Genomic DNA, 24,274 nt, shown 5'->3' on the forward strand with positions numbered 1-24,274 from the left:
CTGTCCCGTCTCCCGGTCGGCCCCGCCAGCCGCCAGAGGGCGCTGCCGCTGCCGCCGCCGAGCGCTGGCCAAGATGGCGGCGTGTGGGGCAGCGGGGTGTGCGGGCGGGGGTCCAGGCCGGGCGGGGGTCAGGGTGGGCCCGGCCCCGGGACGGGGATCGGGGCGAGCGGGGGTCGGGACGGTGCTGGTGGTCGCGCTGGCGGTGCTCGGCTCGCTGCAGGTGGCCCGCGGCGCCGGGTGAGTGTCTGGGCACTGCCTGTCCCGGGGCTCCCGGCGCGCTGAGGTCGGGCTGGTGGAGCGGGTTKAGCTGAGCGGGACAGCCGCCTGCGAAAGGCGGTGGGTCACTCCGGGGACGCGGAGAAGCGGGCCCGGGGTGTCAGCGGGGCCGTGCCCTCCCCGATCCGTGCCGCTCTCGTCACCCCGCGTTTGCGGCCTTGGGGCAACCGGCTGTTGTCATTGCAGGAGCCCCCGCAGCGAGCCTCTGCTGCAGCCCTACCCCCCCTGGCAGCACGGCCCCCGGCACGGCCACCGGCACGTCAGGGACTGCCAGCCCCGCAAGTACGGCAACGTCACGCACGAAGCGTGGCCCGGCGACAACAGCACGGCCGGCCCGGTGGCTGTCACCAGAACGTTTGTCTCGTACATCCCCCCGGAGGGCAGCGACCGCAAGGTGGCCTATGGCCACTTCACTTTCGTGAGGGACCCCCTGAGGACCTTCTCGGTGCTGGAGCCGGGCGGCGCCGGCGGCTGCCTGGCTCATCGCAGAGCCCCCGTGGAGGAGACTGCAAAGCTCAGGAAGTGTCTGGTGGCCCAGAACGGCGGGTACTTTAGCATGGAAACTGGAGAGTGCCTTGGGAATGTTGTGAGCGATGGGAAGCTGGTGAGAAACTCTGGAGGCCTGCAAAACGCTCAGTTTGGTATCCGGAAGGATGGCACCATGGTGTTCGGGTAAGARCTGGGGGGTGTTTGGAGAGTGCTCTCCACCCTGAAGACCTTTAGGCATCACTGGGCAGGAAGCTCATCCCAGCACTGTCTCCTTGGCCTCCCCAGTTAGAGTAGAACCTCACTTTGAGTGCTATAGTTAGAGACATTCTTCCTGTACCTCAGGGAGCAGTGAGATCTGTGGCCCTTGCTCAAGTCCTAGGATGCCTCTCCCTGGGCTGACAGTGGGTAATTCCAGGCTTTGAAAGCTGCCAGTCTCTGTCCAAGCTGTTGTGGAGTTTGATCTGTTTTCAGCCGTGTTCATGTTATCTTCGTGTTCCCTTCCCACAGGGAAAGGGAATCCTTTCTGCATGTTTTCCACACTTTTCTACAAGGCACAAAGCTTTTGCCCACAGTCACAGATACTAAAAAACTAAAAGTTGAGCATCCAGCTGCCACAAGACAACAGAAAAGTCACTTTTAGACCCAAAACCTCTGGCAGAGCATGACTGTCCAGCTCCAGCCCCTGCTCCTGTCCTCTCAGTTGCAAACATCCCCASCACCAGGCTCTGATGAGGCAGGTGTTCCTCATCACCCTCATTCAGCAGAGAGCAGTATCCCTTGGGAAGCAGTATGTGATGGGGCACGAAACCCGAGCGTGGCAGTGGCAGCTGAACAGCCCTTTTGCTGTCTGGAAGTGYGGAGAGACCCCCTTCCCATATGGAAGGGAGCAGGTAGCATCCTGTGCAGCTGCAGGCAGGCTGAATGCTGTAGCTCCAAATGCTCTCCAAAGCTGTTTGGTGTCACATTTTTGCAGAATAGAAGCTGACAGGCAGCAAGATGTTACAGCTGCTTCCACAGATCCCTGAGTATTTGGCAGTGGCTCTGTCCTTGTGTTCTGCCAGATGCTTTCTGCCCTTGTTACYGTGGCCCAGATCCACTGGGCACATTTCTGGCAGGAGTTGTTTCAGGCACAGTGGCCTGGGTCCACCATTAGCTGTGGGTTGGTGCAGAAGAGTGGAAAACAGGGGCTGCTCTGGCTGCTAAAGTGATGTTTCACACTGCTTGGCCCCTGGTTTTGGATGTAGCTGTCTTCTTCATTTCACCTTCTTCTCCCCTTCCCCTGCTTCTGGAGCCTGCTGGCAGCGGGAGAGGCTTTTACATAACGTGCTGTGACTGTGGATAACCCCTGCTACTCTCTCTTTCCTAGATACCTGTCTGAGGAAGATGTCCTGGATCAATCAAACCCATTTGTGCAGCTTGTGAGTGGGGTGGTTTGGCTCCTGAGGGAYGGAGAGGTGTACATCAACCAGAGTCGGGTGGCTGAGTGTGGTGACACTCAAACCACAGGTAAATGCTGTGGATTGTGCTTCTAATTGGGCTCTTGGAAGGAGGGGCATTTCACAAGACCAACTTTCATAGAATCATGGAATAGTTGGGTTGGRAGGACCTTGAAGTYCATCTTGTTCCACCCCCTGCCATGGCAGGGACACSTTCCACTGTCCCAGGCTGCTCCAAGCCCTGTCCAAACCTGGCTTTTGGACACTCCAGGGATGGGGCTCCACAGCTTCTCTGGGCACCCTGTGCCAGGGCCTCCACACCCTCCCAGGGAACRATTCCTTCCCAATATCCCATCTAACCTGTCGAGAGAAACTGAAATCAGTTGCCTGTTACACGAATTTAAAGCTGAGGTCTTGATAATTCCCTGCTTTGTCCCTGTGCCAGACAAAAACTTAATCAAGAACACTTCTGTAGGGCTTRGATGAACAAGAGCAACCTGGGCTATGTTCTCGCKGTTTCARTTYRGATGAKCCCCTTGCTGGGAGCTGTTCTGCARACAAATGTGTCTGTTCATGTATCTAAATAGCCATTCTGTCCCCCAGCTGAGTGTGAATTTTTCCCTGTGCTGCAGGAACCTTCGACAAGTTCATCAATGTGATCTCAGCCAGGACTGCAGTGGGACAYGACAGGCAGGGCCGGCTCGTCTTGGTTCACGTGGATGGACAGACAGAATACAGAGGGTAAGGCCTTGGATAAGGTCTCAGATTCCTGGAACTGGAGGGATGCTGCAGCTGCCAGGGATGTGTTTTAAGGCAGAGACTTGCAGGGCTTAAGAGAACCAGAAAAGGCTCGTGCAGCTTCCATACAGCATGTCAGAGTGCCTGGGATGGGAGAACTTCCCCTTCCACCGTGGAGAGCAACAAGCTTCTGGCCTAACAGCTTCACTGAAGTAAAATCAACAGACAGCCTTTGCTTTGCAGGGTCAACCTGTGGGAAATGGCAGAATTCCTGAAGCAGCAGGGAGTCATCAACGCCATCAACCTGGACGGTGGAGGCTCTGCCACACTGGTCCTGAACGGGACCCTGGCCAGCTACCCCTCTGAGCACTGGTAGGTGCTGGTGACTCGTGCCCAGGGCTGCCCAGGGGCCCCTGCAGCTCCTGCTGGGGTGCAGAGCCCAGTCCCACCCCCTGGCCTGGCTGGGAGGGCACAGCAAAGGCAGGTGACAGGATCTGTGGGAGAGAGCAGCTCTAGAATTTAAAGCGATTGAGTGACTCCATATATTTTCCACTTAGTCATCCAGGATTAAAGCTGAGCTGACTGCAGACAGGCAGCAAAGCTGTGGCTGTGACTGAGTGGCTGATGTGGGAATCGGATAAGGCAGCAGCTCTTAGTCTGGGAGATTCAGAGCTGCACATTGATAGGAATTAGCAGAGATCTGTCAGCAGCTTATTATTATGGAAGAGAAACAYTGACTGGGACACCCTGCCCTGCCTCACTGGAGGGAACCTAAAGAATATTTTACTTTAAATTCAGGTTTTTAGTCAGTTCTGACTGTAAACATGAAGGGATTTAACATTCAGTTGCCATAACTCCAATGATATAATTTATATCAAAGCAAGTAACATTCAAGGAAAGGTGTGTTGAGTGCTAAAACTAGGGAAGCTGGGACTGCTTAAAGGGAGACTCTGTGTGTTGCCTCTGTAATTCCATGTTTGAAATGATACCCATCAGATGGGATTTAACACTCAGTTAAAACATAGACTCCAGTGCAGTTTTATGTTTGTATTTTCCCAATATTCATATTCTTGTTTGCTGGTGTAGATCGGGATGAAGTCTGTGGGTTATATAACTGATTTCGGGCTGGGCAGCACAGTGCTGACACAGCTCACGCTGTCCCCTCTGCTGTCCCCAGCTCCTTTGACAGCATGTGGCGCTGTCCCCGGAGCATCTCCACCGTGGTGTGTGTRCATGAGCCGGGCTGTGACCCCCCTGACTGCAGTGGCCATGGGCTCTGTGTGGCCGGGCACTGCCACTGCGACAGCCACTTCTGGGCCGGTCCTGCCTGTGACACCCTGGACTGCGGCCCTGCCAACTGCAGCCTGCACGGCATCTGCAGCGCCTGTGAGTCCCCGCGGGGGTGAAATGGAGGGGCAGGAACTGGCGGTGCATCCCTGGGGTGCATCCCTGGGGACTATTGGCTGCCTGCCTGCCTGCCTGCTGGGTACCTGCTGCGTGGGTGGGGCTGCTTCCCCTCCCCTCCAGTGGCTGAGGCTTGGGTGGTCAGAACAYGCTGCCTTTAGGAGCTAGCAGCAGGGCTGGGCTGGGGCTTGGGGCTGGAAACTTGAAGCACTGTGCCTCAGCTTCCCTTTCTGCCCCAGGGTTGTGCTCTGATTGGTAGGGATGTGTATTACAGTGTGTGACAGCAGCKGCCTCTGTTCCCTCACTTCCTTTTTTACTTGCCTCTCCTGCTTCATGATTTTTATGAGTGTGCAGTCACTACTCTTCCATGGATTTGAACCTAGGGATTGCTGGAATGTCCGCCCCCAGCTTCTGCCCCTCTGTGCCTGCCCAATCCCATTACCCTCTTCCTGTTCTGCCAGTTCAACTCTCATTCAGGTGTGTCCCAGTGCAGTGGGTGGGCAGAGCCTGGTGGGTGCGGTGTTGCCAGGGCTGATCCTGGGGAATGCCATCAGCAGTCACTCTGCTGCGTGTGGCAGCTGGGGAGGGGATGTGTGTTGAACCCACCCTTGGTGTGAGTGCAGAATTCCTCTTCTGGGGGTTCGCTGGCAGGGGTAGGAGGACACCCCAAGAGGCAGAGGCTCCTGATTTTGAGTCCCTGCTGCTTCCAGGTGTTTTTGTGTTGTCAGTAATGTCTGTTGTGTGTGTTTGCACAGCTGGATGCCTGTGTGACGCCGGCTGGACTGGCAGCAACTGCACTGATGGTAAATACTGACTGCTCCTCCACTGCCTCTTCACAGCCAGGGAGAGGGGAGTGGGAACCACTTCCCAACAGCTGAGAGGGTGAGGGGAAGGGAAAGGCCACCTTATGGGCTGCAATTTTGGCAGTGTGAGTTTAGTTGCAGCTCACGATTGGCTTGGTGTGAGGCACTTAAGCCCTTGCTCCTTGTTCAGGGCACAAACTGGGCTCATTGGTGAGCATCCCTCCTCACCCTGAGCTGTGGCTGAGGGCTGGGATTGTTCCCTGCTGCAGCCAGGGTAACATCTCTGCTTGTCTCCTGCAGCTTGTGCTCCTGGTTCCTACGGGGAATCCTGCAGCCAGAAATGCCAGTGCCAGCACGGCAGCTCCTGTGATCCTGTGCATGGAACCTGCTCCTGCCCCGCGGGCTTCTATGGCACCAGCTGTGAGCACGGTGAGGGCTGCTCTCAGTGACCACCAGGGCTGGGGACAGCCTTTTGTGTCACCTCTGAGCCACCTTTTGTAATCAAAGCAAGGAGGACCTCAGGCCTGAACATCAGCTGCCAGCTCCCAGCTCTTCTGGGCCTGCCTGTCCTACCCAAATGGGGTAAAAAGGAGAGGAAGGAGCAGGGAGGAGAAAGGAGTTTGCTTTTTCAACAGAAAATTGTGCATTCCTGTTTAGTCTCAGCCCCAAAGAACTGCATTCCTTTCCCAGAGCATAGGATGCAACATATCCTCTGCTCCAGAGTGTTGCACCAGGCCCTGCTGCTGCCCAGGCTTCAGGTGATGCAGGTCAGTGCCTGTGGAATGCTCCAGTGGGCTATTCTGCCATGCCACCCTCACACCACATGTGCTGATGGAGCTGGCCCTGTTCTTGCTTGGTAACCACTCCAGGCCTCCCTGTATCTGAGTGAATGAGTTAATTACAGTGGGGTGTGACCTTTATGGGTGCCTCATTCTGTCAATGATGCTCTGTTCCAGCCTGGGAACACTCAGACAGTCCTSTCCCAGAGMTGTTGCCCAGAGAAGCTGTGGCTGCCCCATCCCTGGAGTGTCCAAGGCCAGGTTGGGCTTGAAGCACCCTGGGATGGTGGAAGGTGTCCCTGCCCACGGCAGGGGGTAGAACAAGAGGAGCTTTAAGGCCCCTTCCAACCCAAATCATTCAATGATTCTGTGATCCCAGTTTTACACAAACTTCCCTGTGAGACCAAAGAGCAGCCCTGAACTCCCAGCATGGTGCTCCCAGGCTGCTGCTGGCTCAGCTGAGCTGGGGGAGCTGCAGTCACAGCCTGGCTGCTCTCAGAGCAGGTGGGGCTTTGGCAATGACCAATCCCTTTGTGATCCCATCCCCAGAGTGTCCCCTGGGCTGGTTTGGGCCGAGCTGCCAGAGCCGCTGCGCGTGTGACCACTCGTGTCCCTGTGATCCCGAGACGGGCAGCTGCAACATCACTCACCATGGGGCACTGCAGGACCACTTACACAGAGGTACCTGACTGCAGGGGGATGAACTTTAAAAGGGAGTTGGAAGAGCAGCTTTAGTGCATAATGGTGTTTGCTTAGTCACCAGCTCTGCTTGACCTTGCTCTTTTTGAGTGGAATTTTACACCCTCCCCTGCCTTTCTTCCCTCTTTGTTTTCCAGCTGGACAGTGTTTGGCTTCTCAGAATAAGGAAAGGAGCAAAGAAAAGTTCTCTCTGTCAGAGTAAGTGTGTGGCAGTAACTGTSTATCTCAGAGGCTGTCACAGAGCATGGAGGGTGTTGAGTCTGCAGAGAAGGAGGTGGATCTCAGGGGGGACCTTGTGGCTCTGCACAACTCCCTGACAGGAGGGGGCAGCTGGGGGGGTCGGGCTCTGCTCCCAGTGAACAGGGACAGGTCAAGGGGAAATGCCCTCAAGTTGTGCCAGGAGAGGGTCAGGTTGGATATTGGGAACACTTCTTCCCAGAAAGGATGGTCAGGAATTTGGCACAGCTGCCCAGGAAGGGGTGGAGGGATTCTCCTGGAGGGTTTTAAAAGCTGTGTTCATGTGGCACTTGGGGACATGGTTTAGTGGTGGCCTTGGCAGTGCTGGAGAATGGTTGGACTCGATGATCTGAGAGGACTTTTCCAACCTGAGTCCCTGATTCTCTGCTGCCTGAGAGCAGGATCACAGGCTTGAGAAGGCAGAGAAGGGAGGGCAATCCTTTGCACCCTGGGCACAGAAGAGCTGTTGGTTCTGTGGTTTGTGTGTCCCACAGGAGCTCGTGGCTCTCCCTGAGCTGTACCCTGGCCCTGCTGCTGGTGCTGAGCGTCCTGGGGAACGTGGGGCTGGTGCTGAGGGCACGTTCGGGGCAGCAGCACCGTGACTATTGCTACCACCCACTGARGGACCTCAACGGGGACACCCCTCACACCCCCACCTCTGCTGCCTGGGACCAGGACACGCAGGAGCCCGAGGACACTCAGGAGCCAAACCAAGAGCTCCTTTAGAGTCACAGATGGGAAGAGATGAGGTATTTCACTGTGCACTCCATACTGCCCCTCAGCACCGAGTGGGACTGGGGTTGTTCCCACTGGAAGCCTCCAACTGCTGCCTGAGGAGCATCAGCCCATGAACTCCCCTGCTGAGGCTGTCATTTCCTTTACTCTGCTGCCCCAGCCCCCAGGAGTGCAGCATTAGGGGATGCAGGACATCCCCTGGGTGAGGGAATTCCACAGCTGCAGCAGGAAACAGGCTGGTTCCTTCCAAACCGTGAGAGAAACAGGTGAGGGATGCAAGTCACAGGCACCTCAGAAACATCCCTGCTCACCTCAGTATTTTAAAGATGCAAGACGAACTGCCTCTGGTACAAAGCTGGGCTTGAGGGCGTTACAGTCAATGTCTGCCCTTCTCTGGGAAGCTGAGATTTTGATCAAGTGACAAAAATTTGTTTAAAACGTTGAAGCAGGTGCCACACCCACTACCAGCAGGGCCCTCTTCTCCTGGCCCCGGTGGTGGCTCAGAGATGACACTTGGGGTTGTTACAGCTCTCTGCAAGGCTGCAGTGTTTTCTGACCGGTGCCCAGCCCAGAGCAGCCCCAGAGGGTGACAGATGCTGTTTTAAGGCAGCTCTTGCAGCACAGCACCACAACAATCCCTGTCAGGTCACACATTCCATTCACGTCTCTCCACATCCCAGGAGTCACTGGCTCTGCCCGGCTCCATGGGCTGAGGTACCCTGGCACAGCCTGCAGCTCTCCCCGTGGGGAAGGGCACAGACAGGGACAGCCTGGCACACAGCCTGGCACACAGCCTGGCACACAGCCTGGCACACAGCCTGGGCTGCCCTGCCCCAGCCACACAGAGGGCCCAGCAAGGGCTCCAGCCAAGCCAGCGTGCCCAGCACCTGCTCTGGAAATCTGGAACACATCCTTGGCATGGTACATGAAAACAGTGTTTGGGTTTGCTTCCCCAAGAGGGAAACCCAGCCTGAGATGAGCCCCTTGGATGCTGCAGAGAGGTGGGAGCCTGGCTGAGCCCCACACATCTTTATGCACTCACTCCCTTTTTACCTCTCCAAGTAAAGGATGTGTATCATCTGTGCCACTGTTGGCATTGAATCAGCCTGCAAGCAAGAGACTCTATTTTTCTATGATTTACAGAAGATTACTTGAAACTTGAATAAAGGTCATTAGTACTATCTGCCTGAAACTCAAAATTCCTGGTGTCCAGCTGCAGAAGGACCTGTGATCCCTTCCCAGTTAATCCAGTGGAACCCAGGGGCTTTTTTTTTTTTTATTTTTAATAACAATCACACTGCAGGATGCGCTGTTCCAGCCTACTCTGCTACGAAATCAAAAAATGCTGGTTCTGTAGGAAAAAGCTGAAACATTTCAGTTGAAAAGCAGGGAAAAGTGAATACAAGCCTTACCTCTGCTTCTGGGGGCAAAGAGAGCAGCAGACAGACTTGAATTTTGATTTCCCCCCCAATCTGAACAATTGAATCAAACACTTCCCTGTGTTCTCAGAGATGTTTTATTTCCAACATACCCAAAAGTACAGCTCTGCCAGGACCCACAGATACCATCACTGGAGTACATTTGTTGTTACAGTGCCCTGTGGTTTTCAGAGGGCTCTTACAAGAGGTTTGGGGGTCTTGGCTGAAAAAAAATGAAGATTTCAGTGTATAAAACCAAAGCCAGCTGCACGGGAGGGAAAGTTAGTGCTTATTCAAAAAATTAATTAATGCCCATTTAACTTAGGTGTAACTGAAAGCTTGGAAGTAGGTGTYGGTGTCATTAAAAGCCAGCAAATGTGATTTGACTCCCATTTCACCTTCCAAGAGAGAAATAATCAGGTGCAAGGAGCATCACAAAGGTGTTGGAGGAATATTAAAGCTAATTGCATGCGGGGATCTCTGACAGCTGCTGTCAATTAAGTCTCTGATAGCTGTTCCTTGCATTAATTGCTCACAGTACAAACATTTGGGATATTAAAGCAGYGTGAGCCCATAAAATGCCTTTTGAAATGAGGGATTCCCTGCCTGGAGCACAGCTCGCTTTAGCCCCTGCAGCTTCCCAGCCCAGCRGGGTGGACAGCTGGGCTCACCACTTCCTGCTGGGAATTCCGAGTGGATTATGGCATTTTCAAAAGCTTTTGATAATAAACCAAGCTGGGATTATAAATTGTTATTCAAAGTTCCTGAAGGGGAACAAACAGAACTGAACTGGCTGAGCACAGGAACCTGGCTGAAGCTCAGTCACTCCAGATTCCCCCACCTGGTTAGTTGGGAATTCTGTTCCCAGCAGCGAGGACAGGAGCTGTGGAATGACCGAGCTGCTCGGGTGCCTCCCTGCGGAGCATGAGAGCCCCAGGGCGGGCTCAGCTCGTCTCTTGGCACCCGGCAGCGGTGACACCGAGGCACCGCTGTCCCTGCGCCCTGCCGGGCTGGAGCTGCCCTGCTGTCCCGGGGACTCAGCCCTTCTCCTTCAGCCGGGAAAAGCCCTTTGCACACCAGAGAGGCAGCAAAAAAACGGCTCAGGACTGTGCCCTGAACAACAGCTGAGGTCAGCCATTCATCCTCATGCTCCGTGTTTGCCTTCCCAGCCCTGGGACAGAGCCCAGGGAATAGGACAGACCTGGAGAAYTCAGTGGCAGTGAAGGTTTCCCACYTGGCCCTGTTTAATGAACTGGGGCACAGCCCTTGGGCCCTGCAGCTCAGCATCCAGCACTCCCCTGCCACCCATGGGACATGGCACCGGCTCTGAGGTAGGTGTTGTGTTTGCATATGGGAGATCTGGAACRGGGAGAGAGCCCAATTCACTGGGAGCCCGTTTTTAATCAGCAGCTCCTTCCCTGCACTCAGCCTGAACCCCCTGGCTGGGCAGGGAGCTGGGAGGGCTTGGCTTCACCACCCAAAATGAAGCCATTTCACGAGGTTCTGGCTTAGGAAAATTTTCAAGGATCCAGAACCCCTCCCAGCCTCAGCTCCCTGTGAAGAAAACTGAGTTTATTTTCTAAAGCACACTGATGTCATTTGAGGGGGGAAAARGTGATGTAGAATTCTGTGTCTCTGGCACCTGCAGTTGACCAAATCAGGTTTAAAAAGCACAGCATTAACCACAACATCCAGGCTGTTGCTCCCTTTCTTCTGTAACATTCGGGAGAAAAGAAAAAAAAAATACTGGATTATTTAAATTGGTTTCAAAGTAAATTGTCAGGTGGAATAACCCGGGCAACCTTGCCAAGGAGAGGGCACAGGTTGCTTCCCAGATCCATGCCATGATCTCTCGTGGRCAGAGGAGTGGTACTGCCAAAAGGAAAAACTGGGATTGGGATATTCTCAGAGCCAGGGATGCTCTGGGGAACCAGTCCTTCATTTCACCCTTCAGAGATCTGCCAGGGCCAAYGTCTGGTGCTTCACTGAAAAAGTCAAACACTCAAAACTGCTGGTGGGCAGAAAACAGCTTATCCCACATTTCAAAATARAATTTAAAATAAATCCAGAGCAAAGGAAGAGATTCTTACCCAGAGCAAACCMAGGGAACAGGAATGTTGCCACTGTAGGAACGTGAGCAACCACATGAGAAAGGAAGGTAAAACCCTGAAACAGCACAAGGGGGACAGGGCTGGGTTTTCTCCTGGGGCTTTGGGAATCTGAAATTGTTTAGAGCATCAGATTTTATTCTGGGTCAAGTATTTTCCATGAGGGATACACACATGCACTTGCAGCATTCCTCATTTTCCAGAGGAAAGGTGTAWTTGTCCCTCTCTATAAGCCCCCATGTATGCTGAAATGCCAGAGACAGACAGAAGTTTCCTTTGTTTGGGAGAAATGTTGAAATCTGTGGAACAACTGAGAAATTTTTGGAAATCAGAACTTTCCTGAGCTCTACATAACCAAGTTACCTGTTCACAGGGAGAGATGCAAGGTGGAGAGTGATTCCCTTRGCTCCAATCCTTAGAAGTCCCACCAAACAACTTAAAACCACATCAAGTTCTTGTCTTCCATTGTTCCAAATAGTTGGGCTCTTTTCATATTTGGCAGCACCTGGTGCTTCAAACCAGTGATTACAAACAGCAGGGTGGGAAGGAACAACTTCACAGATTCCTGAATAAAAACCTGATGAATATTTGACACCTGTTCTCATTGCCACCTGGACAAGAAGATGGATAACTCTGCTCCCCAACCTGACCACAGGGACAAGCAGAGATTAGGGACAAACATGGCCTTTTTGGTGTGTAGGAAGACAGTGCATCTTCATGACAACTCCTGGCCTCAATCCTTGCTTCTTAATCCTAAAAAACCAGTCCAAAATAAAGCRCTGGACTGTCACCTTTCTTTGCAGGGAAGGTGACACAGCCCTTACCCGAATGCAGCCCTTTTGCAAGAACATCCAATGATCACAAAGATSAGGACCCAAGCAGAAAGATTTCTTGGGATTGAAGACAATTAGTTATTCCTTTCTAAAACAAAGTTCATCCCATTAAAAAAAGGTGACTGTATTTAATAAATAGTCATTTCTGACATTATAAATAAGTTAAAAATTAATTTAAAATAAGCTACTATAGAATAAATAGGCTTCACTAAGTGCTTACATACATACATGCCCCTCTGAAAGGTTTCAAGTGAGCTCATGTTTTAAAGAAGCAAGTTCTGTAATACTGCCAGAAAATCTTGTGCCTTCAGGAAAACAAATATTGCTTTTCTTAGCCCTTTAGAATTGGATTCAATTCCCATCCAMTCAGGAATGGGACAGACCTACTCATTATTGCTGTAAACCTGAGTAAAAAAGGAACAGTTTGGAAGATGCCACTCACTGGAGGCAGATCCAATGCCTGGAATTTCTAAATGAAACAATTTTGACCTTGTTTCTCAGCTGGGTCAAAAAAAATCTAACACATTTCCCAGATCATCCTGCCAGACCAGGTGAGGTTTTTGGTTTGGCCTGGAAGCAATTTCTGAATCGTCCTACCTGTACCCAGGTGTTGGCAGCTCCTTCCAAGGCCCTGGCCCTGGGATGCCCACATGTCTGGAGCCAGTACCCTGTGGGCACCCAGGAAATTCCATCAGTTCTGCTACCAGGAATTATCTAAAGGTCCAACAGGTAAGGCAACATCAGCCTCTGTGGGAAAAGGACCRATGAGAAGAGCCCTTTGGAGTGGAGTGAGAACAGATTCCTGCAAACTCACAGGCATCCAAAATCCACAGGTGGTGAWGGAGACTAGTGAGAAGCAGGCAGCTGACCTACAACTCCTAAACCTGCCTTTGGAATTTCAGTTTTTGGGGTGGAAGCAGCTCSCAGAGGCCTCTCTGTGTCCAAATGGCTGCGACTGCCCCACGGCTCAGCCCTGGRGCTCTTTGGTTCAAGGCTGGAGCAGCCCCGGGGGTCTTTCCCTGCTGCTGCAGCCTTGGCTCTGCTATCTGGAAAGGTGGGAGCTGCTTTGGGACTGGCTGGAAGATGTGGTGACTCCACTCAGCTGGGAAAAGCCGCTGTTGCAAGATTCCAGGCTTGACATGGATCCCCTGGGATGGGACAGAGCAGATGTGCTGTTAGAAGGCAGCAATTAAGGGATGCCCACTCCTCCCACCCATCAGCTCCCTCTCTGTAACACTTGCACAAGTGCCTTCTTTCCCATCAGTTCTTACTTGCTCTCTAAGAATCTCTGTGTCATGATGAAAAATTAATTAGTGTTTTTTTTTCCAGTTACAGATATTATTGTACAGCCTTGTCTGTGRCTGTTGTTCTGAGGAGCTGGAGCCTCTCTCCCTGAGGAGAAAGGAAAGTGCAGAGCACTCCAAACACAATCTCTTTGAAGCCAAGGCCTCCAGRCTGCTGGACACCAGTCCCAAGTCCAGCCTCTCCAGTTCCTCCAGCCACAGGCTGGGCTCAGGAGAGCCCTGAGGAACAGGTCTGCCTGACTGCAGAGAGGCATTGCTGCTGCTCTGAGCCCACAGGGCCTGGCCAGATCACACCCCAAGGTCACCACCTGCAGGTCTGTTCTGCCCAAGGCTACCTCCAGCTCTAGGGAAAGCTCAAGGACTTGCACAGATCTCAGATTTGCAGGARATTGGGAAGTGCTTTCAGCACTGGAGGAGGAGGCCAGGCATACCCTGCCAAGGCTGACTGCTGACCTGCTCAGAAGTGCTCCTCCTTCTCAAATAATATCTGGGAAACTAAATATCTGGGAAATAGCCCAGATGGTATTTAAATCCAAAAGTAGCTCCTCAAAATGTTCCCAATTAGGATAACAACTCTCCTGAGTCAAAAACCTCCTGCTCTTCAGGCAGCTGCAGGCAAGATGCAAATCACAAATTCTACTGGTGGACACAGAGTCCAGGGAATTTTCAAATACCTACAGCACAAAATGCTACCATCCATCAGTTTTGGGTCCATTCACACAATGGACACAATGGCAATGAAACACATCCCCTGTGGGGGTCTCCGGTATCCAAATGTTTAACTCAGGTTCAATCCTCTCATTTGGCTTCTCTGTTGCAACTCATAGTAAACCCCTTGCAAATGCCCTACCTGAAGTCCTTGGAGGCCAGCACCTCRTAGTAGTAGATGAGCTTGCACTTGTGGCTGGAGCCCTGCAGGGAGGCCAGGACATCATCCACACGGGGGAGGCTGGAGCTGGAGCAGGGCAGGGGCCCGTGCATCCTCCACTGCAGGATGTAAAAGCCAGGCCAGCGTGTGACATGGGAGCCCTGCAGAGAGGGAGGGACAGCAGGTGAGCACGGGTGTCCTGGGGAATGGCTGAATGATCTAGCAYAGGTGTCCTTCACCTGTCTGACATGCCTGAGACACAGCTCTGGAGTGCCAGTAGGGGGAAAAAAAGCTCATTTAGCTTTACTTTCCATTAGATTTTTGTMATGGAGTCTCTGACACATCTAAATCAGGACTGTGACAGCAACCACTATCCCATGGAATCCAGAGAATGATCACAGGATCCCARGATGGTTTGGGTTGAGAAGAGACCTCAAAGCTCATCCCATTCTGCCTAATGCCATGGGCAGAGACACCTTCTACGGTCCCAGGATTGTCCAAGCCCCGTCCAGCCCGGCCTTGGGCACTTCCAGGGATCCAGGGGCAGCCAAAGCTTCTCTGGGCACCCTGTGCCAGGGCCTCCCCACCCTCCCAGGGAACAATTCCTTCCCAATATCCCATCCATCCCTGCCCTCTGGCAGTGGGAGGCCATTCCCTGTGTCCTGTCCCTCCATCCCTTGTCCCCAGTCCCTCTCCAGCTCTCCTGGAGCCCCTTTAGGTCCTGGAAGGGGCTCTGAACTCTCCCTGGAGCCTTCTCTTCTCCAGGTGAGCACCCCCAGCTCTCCCAGCCTGGCTCCAGAGCAGAGGGGCTCCAGCCCTTGGAGCAGCTCTGTGGCCCCCTCTGGGCTCTCTGCAGCAGCTCCAGGTCCTGCGGCTGTTGTTCCCCAGGGCTGGGGCAGCTCTGCAGGTGGGGTCTCACCTGAGGGGCAGAGGGGCAGAACCCCTCCCTCCCCTGCTGCTGGGAACAACCACAGCCCCATTTCCAGCAGTACCTGATTTCCCACACCATCAATTCCTCTCCCATCACCTGAACACTCTGGAGTTTGCAGGACTTTAAACCCACGCCAGGACCCACCGCCCTCTGACCTGGATGCTCTCTCCTTCTCTGCAGACCAGAGGAGACTCCACCCGGCTGTAATCCACCCCCAGCACCCAGGTCTTGTCGATGAGCTGCACGTTGTCCCCYGCTGCAGAGGCACTTGGGGACATGGCTTCTTTGTGACTCTGCTCGGGAGCTCGCTTGGAGTGAAAGAGGCTGAACACCACATCTCCCTTCAGGATGTCGAAGTCCCAGGTGATGACAGATTCCCCTTCCAGGATCTCTACAAATATCTAAGAAGGGAACAGAACAAGGACCTTGCAGGGAGAGGTGGCAGCAGTGTGTTCCTCCCCACTGGGGCAAAAACACACTGGGCTCCCCCATCCTTCAGCTGGCTGCTGGTCTTGGTTCCTCAGGGGGATGAACACCAATTCCTGTTCCCAACCCTACCACAGCACACCCRCTCAGGTGTTTGCACCTTCTCTCCCTGTATCAGAGCTGTTTGTAAATGAGTTACTTCTTCTAGAAAAACCTCAGTGGAATGAGGCAAAGCAGGAGACAGCAAAGTRGCACATCAGTCACTCCCCATCAGAGAGGCCAGAGGACTGACTGGATGCTTCATTGCTCCTTTTTGGGACATCCTGTTTCCTGGTGACTCCCATCAGGCAGTGKCCAGCACCACCTTCCTTTGTCACCCCCATTACTGTCTCAGCTACACTGCTGGAATGGGAGCTGAACTGTCAGAAAGGAAACTGAGGGGCCCCAGGAGGAGGAGGAAGAAGAGACTGGACCTTACAGAAGATCAGACCATGGTAGAGATGAGAGACACTGCTGCTCGAACACTTGCTCTGAGCTCTGATACCTCCAGCTGCTCCCTTCCAGGAACAGCAGCTGCTGCTGAGCCCTTTCCTGCCCCCTCTSTGGGAGCCCTCGGCTGCTCCAGCCCCAGCCGAGGGGACACATCCCTGGCYCAGCCCAGCCCCTCCTGCAGCCCAGGGAAGTTCAGGCCTGTACCTCATGTGGGGCTCCTTTGAGGACACTGGCAGAGTGGTAGATGGTTTCTGTCCACAGGCGGATGTGATCCGTGTTCTCGGGCTCGTCCTCAGTTTGGTAGAGGGCCTTGGGGACAAGCCCCCCTTCAGGGACTGTGCACTGCAATGGCCACACAGACAAGCAGGAGGGTCAGGATGGCCCAGCAGTGAACCAGGAACCCTTGCCAGCTGTCAGACACAGGCTGACCCCTCAGCTGGAGCAGGATCCCTCTGAGTTCACTGTAATTACCCAAGGTTTATCTGAACTCCCACAGAGCTGCCCACTGACCCAGCTCCAGGACCCCCAGGGCAGCCCCACCCATGCAGGGAGAAGCCTCCTGTGCCCACATGAACAGCCCCGTGCTCAGAGCAGGTGAATCCTGGCCAGCACAGAGCTTTAACCCCTTCCAGAAGGCTGTGGAAATCTGGGAGCAGTTCCAGATTCCACCTACACAAGAGGAAGGAAAACTCACCATGCAGTCTCCTCCCAGGAAATCTGGGATCACRTCCTTGTCCACATAGTCCACCAGCCCCCCTGAGCCCTGGTAGTTATTGCCRCTGTAAATGAGGAACTTCTGCCGCGTGTTCTCATTGATAAAGGGACTGACCTGCAAGAGGAAGGGCACAGAAGGCATGGCTGTCACTGAGGGAGGCTGCACACAATGTCTGAGCCATCTCAYCATCTCATGAGGATGCTTTGGACTCTAGCCTGGAAGGTCTCAGCAGTGTGCAGAGCTTCACAGCTCTGAGGCACTTCCCCAAGGAAGGGATAACAAATRGAAATGCTCTCCAAGTATCCTGTATCATCATCTCACAACACTTTCTGCTCCATGTAAAGGAGGTCTGCAGTCACTGCCTCACCTATAAACCTCAGAAGAAATGTAACAACTTCGTTCTCACATGGCCAGAGCAGTCTGCAGGCAACAGGCAGAACCAGCTTTATTATTCGCTACTTCTTACTCTTCAATGTCCTACAGCATGAGATTAAAAAATATGTCTTTTCCCATCTATATGAGAACACTCCAAGTTTGGGTGAAATGGCGAATTCCAGTTCAGGTTTCACATCCTGTCCTGGTGGATGGCAGCCACTAGAACCCAGAGAGCTACAGGCACCCCATGGCTGGCTCAGCTGGGGCTTTTTCAGAGCTCACCACAGGTTACCTGGAGCTCTTCCCTGCCTGCCTCTGCTGATTTGTGAAGCTGCCCCAGTGCCCCAGTGATCCTGCAGAGCCCARATTTCACCCACCAGGGTCCAGAGCACGGGGAAGACCCGTGGTGCTCTCACAATCAGGAGCCTCCCCAGGGTTTCGGGGTAGTTGTCCTCCACCACCTCAATGATCCTGAGCAGGGCCTTCACCCCAGGCCGCCAAAGGTGCCTCATATTGAGCCCTTCTAAGTCCACCAGGCATGTCCAGGAGCTAAAATAAACAGGCAGAGAAAGACCTGTCAGAACTTTAGAGGCYGGTGGCTGCTTGGTTTAGGATCCASAGCAACCCCACAGCCCATGAAGGATCCAGGAGAGCCAACAAGGGGTACCAGCAGTTCCAATGAAAAGCACATCTCCACTCATGCAGCAGACACCTGAATCCAGGTGAGCTCCAGGTAAAACAGACAGCCAACCCCAAGGGTCAGAACATTTGTCACTCTGGAAGAGTATGAAGCTATGGATGCAGGCCTATTGCTAAAAATAATGTAAAAATGCATTTTAAATGAAGATGGAATCTGACAGACAGGCTCCTGTATTAAAAAAAATCGGATTTCAAAGATGTGGATTAAAATCAGCAAGACAGGAAGATTAAATTAAACTGAGATGGGATATGAAAAAGATGCAAGGAAGAATACCTGCTTTCCAACGAAACTGTAGAATTCATCTGCATTTAGGAATCTATACACACACACATATATTTGTAGTTCTCCAAAGAGCCCATAACACACACTGCTGTCTGCACTATAACCCCAAGGACATCACCCCACAGCAGCATTCTTCATGTCCGTGAATCTGCAAGGATTCACAAAAACCAATGATACTCACGTGATGGGGCGGCCAAAGATGTTGGTGTTTTCCTCACATCTCTTCTGTCCTTCCTCGTTAATGGACAGAACCTGGAACCAAAGACAGCACAGACAGGGATCAGCCTGAGTATGGCTGAGGAACCAGGAGAGCCTGARATCTTATTTTAAAACACACAGAAGTACAGCAGAGGGCAGGGATRGATGGGATATTGGGAAGGAATTGTTCCCTGGGAGGGTGGGGAGGCCCTGGCACAGGGTGCCCAGAGAAGCTGTGGCTGCCCCTGGATCCCTGGCAGTGTCCAAGGCCAGGCTGGATGGGGCTTGGAGCAGCCTGGGATTGTGAAAGTGTCCCTGGCCAAGCATGGGGTGGGATGGGATAGACTTTAAGGACCATTCCCACCCAAACCATTCCAGGATTCCTGATACACCATGACAAGCCTTCCACACACCCTGAGTGGCAGGGGGAACATGAAGGCACAACTCACGTGTCGCAGCAGGGATTCCTCTCCCAGGGCCTTCACCAAACCCTTGGTGTCCATCTGGCCAAGGCGGAGGATGTAGAGTGGCCGCCCATCTTCAAAACAAAGGGTTTAGAGAGGGGAGCACTTCAGTCCCCAGGCTATCACACTCAAACCTTTTTTAAAAGCCACATTAAATATTTGAAAAGGATAAAAACCACTTCCGARAGTAACCTTGTCAGAGAAACTGCTTTGGAGTGACTGCTCTGCCTGATCTATGCAGCGGAAATACAATTACAGGTGAAGAATAATCCCAGGTCACTGGGGAGGTGCCAGAACCAGCCTGKGGCAGGGGCAGCTCCTCACCTTTGTCCTGGTAGTGCCACCCCCCAGTGTAGTACTCCTCCAGCAGGGCCGGGGGTCTCCAGGACTGCAGGATGAGATCCACCTGGTACTGCTTGCGCCAGGACAGCGACTGGCACAGCATCTCCCGTGCTTTGTCGATGTTGAAGTCACGGGCACGCAGGAACCGCAGGATGTGCTCATCCTTGGGGATCTGGGAGAAGGAAAAGTGCAGGGTCAGGACTGACACATTCCACGGGGGCTGCAGAGTGCACACCTTTTTTTAATCTGTTAAAACTAAGACAGCAAACACTGAACCTCCATTCCTTCTCCCTTCCTCTGCAGCTAACCCAGCTGRAAGCAGCAGAGGGTGCCAGGAGCACAAAAGAAGGGAGCAGCCTACTGCCTGTGGGAAGCCCTTCCACAGTGCAATTCCCAGGAGCCCCAGCAAACCCAGGGCTGGCTGATGTTTCCCTTGGCTGGTTACCCACAAGGACCACCAAAGCACTGTGTGAAAGCCATGGAGCTGCAGGTTCACCTGCCCAGGGCAAATCAGCACAGGATGGAAGAGCCACAGGTAATCCAGCAAGCACTGGAGGACATCACAGCTGTGCAGTCTGAATGATGCCAGCAGCACCAACTCCAGCTCCTGTCATGGTGTGTGCACAGGAAARGTGCTGAGTGCTTCCAACGGCTTCCCTGCCCCATCACACCACACCAGCTCCTGAAGCAAACCAGCCAAAATGACAACACACCCTCTCCTGCTCCCTCCTCCCAGTGCTGTCAGTAATTATAATATTACAGGCACAAAAGCTTTCCAAGGCAACTCTGTAGAATGGCTTATTCCAACCTCCTTCCAGATTGGCTTATTCCAACTTCTTTCCAGATCTGCCACGTTCCCTTTAGATGAGGAATCAAGGAAAACTTGCCAGGAATGCCAAGCAGCAGGAATTAACAGATCCCACAGAAGTGCCAGATCTGACTAAAGGCCTACCAGCTGCAAACCCAACTAGATTAAAGCTGCACGTGCCACTGGATTCCCAGTCCCTCATTCCAGCTTCCCCAAAAGTGCTTGGCCTCATTCTTTACAAGTTTCCATTAAAAATTCCAGCTCTGTGAAACAGGGATCACCTCCTCTGGAGCATCCACACTATGCTGAGCATAACCCGAGCACTCCCAGCCCTGCTGGGACACAAACCCCATGGGCAGGAGTCAAAGCTCCTTTGTCCACTGCCATGCTSAGGAAAACAGAGAGCTGGGAAGAAAGCAAGGCTGGCAGCTGTGKCAGGAGGGAGCAATCCCGGATTCACAAGCAAGAGTTGGCAAATATTGACTCACCTAAAGAAGTGGCAGAGTTCAGGCAGCCTTAACCAAGAACCTGAGGAGCAGGGGGGAGATTAACACTGGTTCTAACGCTGCATCTGCGTGTCCTGGAGAGAGCAGCCTTCCCAAAGAGGATATCAGGAGTACTTATAGGAATTCCACCAACATTTTTTCTGCATCACAGCAATTGTAAAGCCAGCAGAGTTTTCAACAGATAATTCAGGTTTGTGTTCCTGCTGCTCAGAGGCAGCTGTCACTCATCAGTCCCAGCCCAGCCAGCCACAACAGCCCGTGGATCCCTGCAGCACAGGGGATGGCTGTTGGAAGGTTTGCTACTTTTCATGTTTCCAACCTCCCCTGAACACAGCTTCAGGCAAGAGGCAAATCCAGCACTTCTATTTGGACCAAAGGCAGGAAGCTCCAAGGAGACTTATTCCACAGTGGAATTAGTCTTTCATCCTTGTCCAACCAAAGCAATAACTACCACATGCAAGAAAATGAAGGTTTAATTTCAGCTCGCTTTTGTACGCACTGGTGAAACTGCTGCACTCTCCTGCATGGTGCAAAGCCATGAGCAGAGCTTTGCATTGCTGCATTTTCAACACCATTTGCACTTTGTTCCCTCAAYTCCTCAAATTTTTTAAGCAACAACATTGGATTGTAAAGGTAATGTCTGCTTTGGAAGGAACAGGGAAGGRAGAGTGAAATAGGACAGAGGACAAAAATAAGAAGGGCCATTTTCCAAGAAACAGGAGATCTATTTTTTGATAATTTCTGACAGAGGAATAAGGCCATCCCAGCTCCAAATGAAAAGAACAGATTGTCACAGCAAGGTAAAAGCCTCTCCAGGGAACAGCTCCTGATTTTTGTCTGCTCTGATGGGGGGAATCAGTTGAAGCAAACAGGTGAGCAGTCAGGGGGTCAGAGTGAAGTTTCAGTAGCCAGCACCTTCCTTTTTGTGCACCCAACCCCCTGGGCACAAGGCCCACAGAGGCCACCACAGGCCTGAGGAGGCAGCTCCTGCTGACTCTGGAGCACAGGATTCAGCTACACCTTCCCAGGGCTCCCAGCACATGGAACAAGGGCTGCCACATCCCACCCAGCTCCAAGCACCCCAAGGCACAGTTATTCCCCATTTCCTCATGTGCTCTCACATTTTCCTTCTCCAGCTTCCATTCCCTAGYCCCTGACACAGAGTGGGGGAAAACCAGATCACAGAAGAAAGGTTTAGATGGTACCTATTCCAGCTGAAACCAGRATCCTTACAGCTCACACCAGGGACAAAGGCTCCCTGTCTTGTGCCCAWACAGGACCCATTAGGTGAGGTATCTCCTATCCCAATGGAGCCCCCACTGTTTCACTGGACAGGTGTCCATGAAAAGCCTCACATCCTCTGGCTCAGAGCACAGCTACACCTGGGGACCAGTGCCTGCCTGTCCCCCTGTCAGGAGGCTGGYACAGATCAAAGGCAGGTTTTAGCAGGGCCACTTTTCCTGGTGAGGCAGGTAGCTGCTCACACAGCTCACTCCCCACCCGGGCTGGCTGTGAGCCCAGCCCCAGCTCTCCACTGATGGGCAGAGCATCAGTGACACGAGAACAGCTGGCAGGGAGCTGTGACAGCCCTTCAAGGAGCCTTTGCTCCATCAGGTGTGTGTATATACACAATATTTATGTCATATTTATCATATAGATACTCCTGTAGTCCCTACCTGCACCCAGCAGTCACCACCTCCTGGACACGGTCCAAGATATCCAACCTGCTGTTGATGCCACTGGACACCAGTGGCCTTGGCCAGCTTTGGCAGATGGTTGGTGCTGTGAATTTATCAGCTTTTATCAGCATTGTTGGTGTCTGGAGCTTATCAGCTCTCACACTGCCTCCACACCTCGTGTTCTCCTCAGCCTGAGGTTTTCTGGTAGCTGTTCCTCCATCCCCATTCCTGGGACCAACAAAATCCATGTGCATTTACACACAAGGGAACTTCAGGAGTTCAGCAGAAGCAGAACTATAGCACTAAATCTTTGTTACATTTTATTTCTGCTTGGGTGATCCACATTAATTTTTCCAAGAAAAAGCAGCTTTCTAAATCATGTTCAGACTCCCTGTACTCAGATGAGACACACTCAGCTCTGAGACAGATATATCCCAGCATGCAGAAAGCACTGGCAAAGCTCCTGATAAGCAGCAGTCTCCTTTGGAAAGGTTAGGTAAAGGAAAAAAGATTAACATCTTCCCAATCCCATGAATGCAGAGCACTTCTCCAAACCCATCCCAACCGTTTCCTTCTAAGCCTGGGAGCTTTTACTGTTGGTACCTCACCCAGCTGTTCTCTGCTTCCAAGGGGGATCGCTTGTTCCTCTTCCCAAGCACCATTTACCTACTCAGCCCACCCAACTACTCTCTCTGGTGCTATCCTTGCTCCTTCTTTCCTTCCCTCCTAATCCTTCTCCATTAGGAGATCTGGAGTTAAATCCCTCTTGAGACACTCCAGCTGCTCTAAATCCTTTATTTTTCGGGCCACATGCGAGTTACCCTCTGGGTCTGACAGAGACTCTGCTTTATCCAGAAGGAGCCCAAGTAGCTTCTGGACATTCCAGCAGAGACACACCTGTGTCTCAGTGCCTGGACTGCTTTTCAGGGAAAAATCAGAGAACCACAGCATTTCCTTGTGCTGGAAGGGACCCTCAAGGATCATTGATACAACCCCTGGCCCTGCACAGTCACCCCAACAATCCCACCCTCTGCATCCCTGGCAGCGCTGCCCAAACGCTCCTGGAGCTGTGGCAGCCTCAGGGCTGTGCCCGTTCCCTGGGGAGCCTGGGCAGTGCCAGCACCCTCTGGGGACAGAAGAACCTTTCCCTGATCTCCAGCCTGACCCTGCCCTAGCACAGCTCCAGCCATTCCCTGGTCCTGTCCCTGGACACAGAGCAGAGATCGGAGCTGCCCATCCTCTGCCCCTCAGGATGAAACTGCAGCCCCCATTGAGCTCTGTGCTCCATCTCCTCTCCTCTGGCTGAACAGGTCAAGTGCCCTCAGCTGTTCCTCCTGTGGCTTCCCCTCCAGACCCTCCCCCATCCTCATGTCTCTCCTTTGGACACTCTCTAACAGCTTTTGGTACGTCTGATACTGTGGTGTCCGGGGCTCTGGGTGAGGCCACTCTGGTACAGAGCAGAGGACAATCCCTTCCCTCGATGTCCCCAGGACACAGTGACCCTTTGGGCTGCCAGGGCTGACTCAGRTTCAGCTCAACATCAGCCAGGACCCCCAGGTGTCTTTTCCTGCAGCATCACCCTTCAGCCTCTCACTCTGCAGTGTGTCTGTGCACCCATGGTTCCCCACCCCTGGTGCAGGTGGCCCTGGATGTCCCTCTGGGCCTGCCCTACCCACCTTTCCCTTGTGAGTCTCCTGGAGCCACTGGCGCAGGCGGATCAGGCAGCTCTCCTGCATCGGGGTGAGCTGGCCCAGGTAGCGCTCGATGTAGTCGGTGTCCAGTTTATCAGCTGCAGGGAGGAAACAGCAACTCAGGGGAGACTGGCACAGCCAGCAGGGAAATGAGCAGTTATTTCTGCACATCAGATTCCCTATGATGTACAGGGGAAATGCTCAGAAGCCTCATTCCAGCTGCCTGAGGGAGGGATGGATGGATGGATGGATGGATGGATGGATGGATGGATGGATGGATGGATGGATGGATGGATGGACGGACGGATGGAGGGAGGGAAGAAGGGATGGATGGAGGCAGGCAGGGTGGGACCCTCTCCTGGTGATGGGGGCATGAGGCCACAGGCAGCAGATGCTGTATCACAAGTGGATCACTCCACCTGGCTCTGACACTACAAATATTCCATTCAGCCCAGGACTGGTCCAGCAGGAGCTTTAGAAGATACAGCATGAGCCCTGGCACTCACTCCAAAACCTGGACCCTTCCATCCCTGTGTGT

General features: G+C 53.0%; 2 protein-coding genes across 2 annotated transcripts in view; one reads left to right on the forward strand and one right to left on the reverse strand.

Annotated features, from left to right (window-relative positions):
* Window positions 1–73: 73 nt before the first annotated feature.
* Window positions 74–8,366, forward strand: NAGPA (N-acetylglucosamine-1-phosphodiester alpha-N-acetylglucosaminidase). The gene is made up of 11 exons (XM_057380666.1): window positions 74–237; window positions 463–948; window positions 2,132–2,271; window positions 2,834–2,942; window positions 3,183–3,311; window positions 4,117–4,325; window positions 5,099–5,146; window positions 5,447–5,575; window positions 6,475–6,606; window positions 6,762–6,822; window positions 7,356–8,366. The coding sequence occupies exons 1-11, from the start codon at window positions 74–76 to the stop codon at window positions 7,585–7,587; spliced, it is 1,839 nt and encodes a 612-aa protein (XP_057236649.1). The 3' UTR covers window positions 7,588–8,366.
* A 570-nt stretch (window positions 8,367–8,936) lies between these two features.
* Window positions 8,937–24,274, reverse strand: part of SEC14L5 (SEC14 like lipid binding 5) — a 36,005-nt gene continuing 20,667 nt past the window's right edge. Inside the window, exons 7-16 of the mRNA XM_057380631.1 lie at window positions 23,722–23,834; window positions 19,035–19,224; window positions 18,696–18,784; window positions 18,230–18,300; window positions 17,444–17,615; window positions 16,671–16,805; window positions 16,181–16,318; window positions 15,214–15,459; window positions 14,110–14,288; window positions 8,937–13,103 (exon numbers count right to left, since the gene is read on the reverse strand). Of these exons, the coding sequence (XP_057236614.1) occupies window positions 12,998–13,103; window positions 14,110–14,288; window positions 15,214–15,459; window positions 16,181–16,318; window positions 16,671–16,805; window positions 17,444–17,615; window positions 18,230–18,300; window positions 18,696–18,784; window positions 19,035–19,224; window positions 23,722–23,834 (1,439 nt within the window). The 3' untranslated portion in view covers window positions 8,937–12,997. The remainder of the gene's footprint in view (window positions 13,104–14,109; window positions 14,289–15,213; window positions 15,460–16,180; window positions 16,319–16,670; window positions 16,806–17,443; window positions 17,616–18,229; window positions 18,301–18,695; window positions 18,785–19,034; window positions 19,225–23,721; window positions 23,835–24,274) is intronic.

This window comes from Malurus melanocephalus, unplaced genomic scaffold, assembly GCF_030028575.1.
Source record: "Malurus melanocephalus ecotype Western Australia unplaced genomic scaffold, MMel_1.1 scaffold_465, whole genome shotgun sequence".
In the NCBI taxonomy this organism is placed as follows: Eukaryota; Metazoa; Chordata; class Aves; order Passeriformes; family Maluridae; genus Malurus; species Malurus melanocephalus.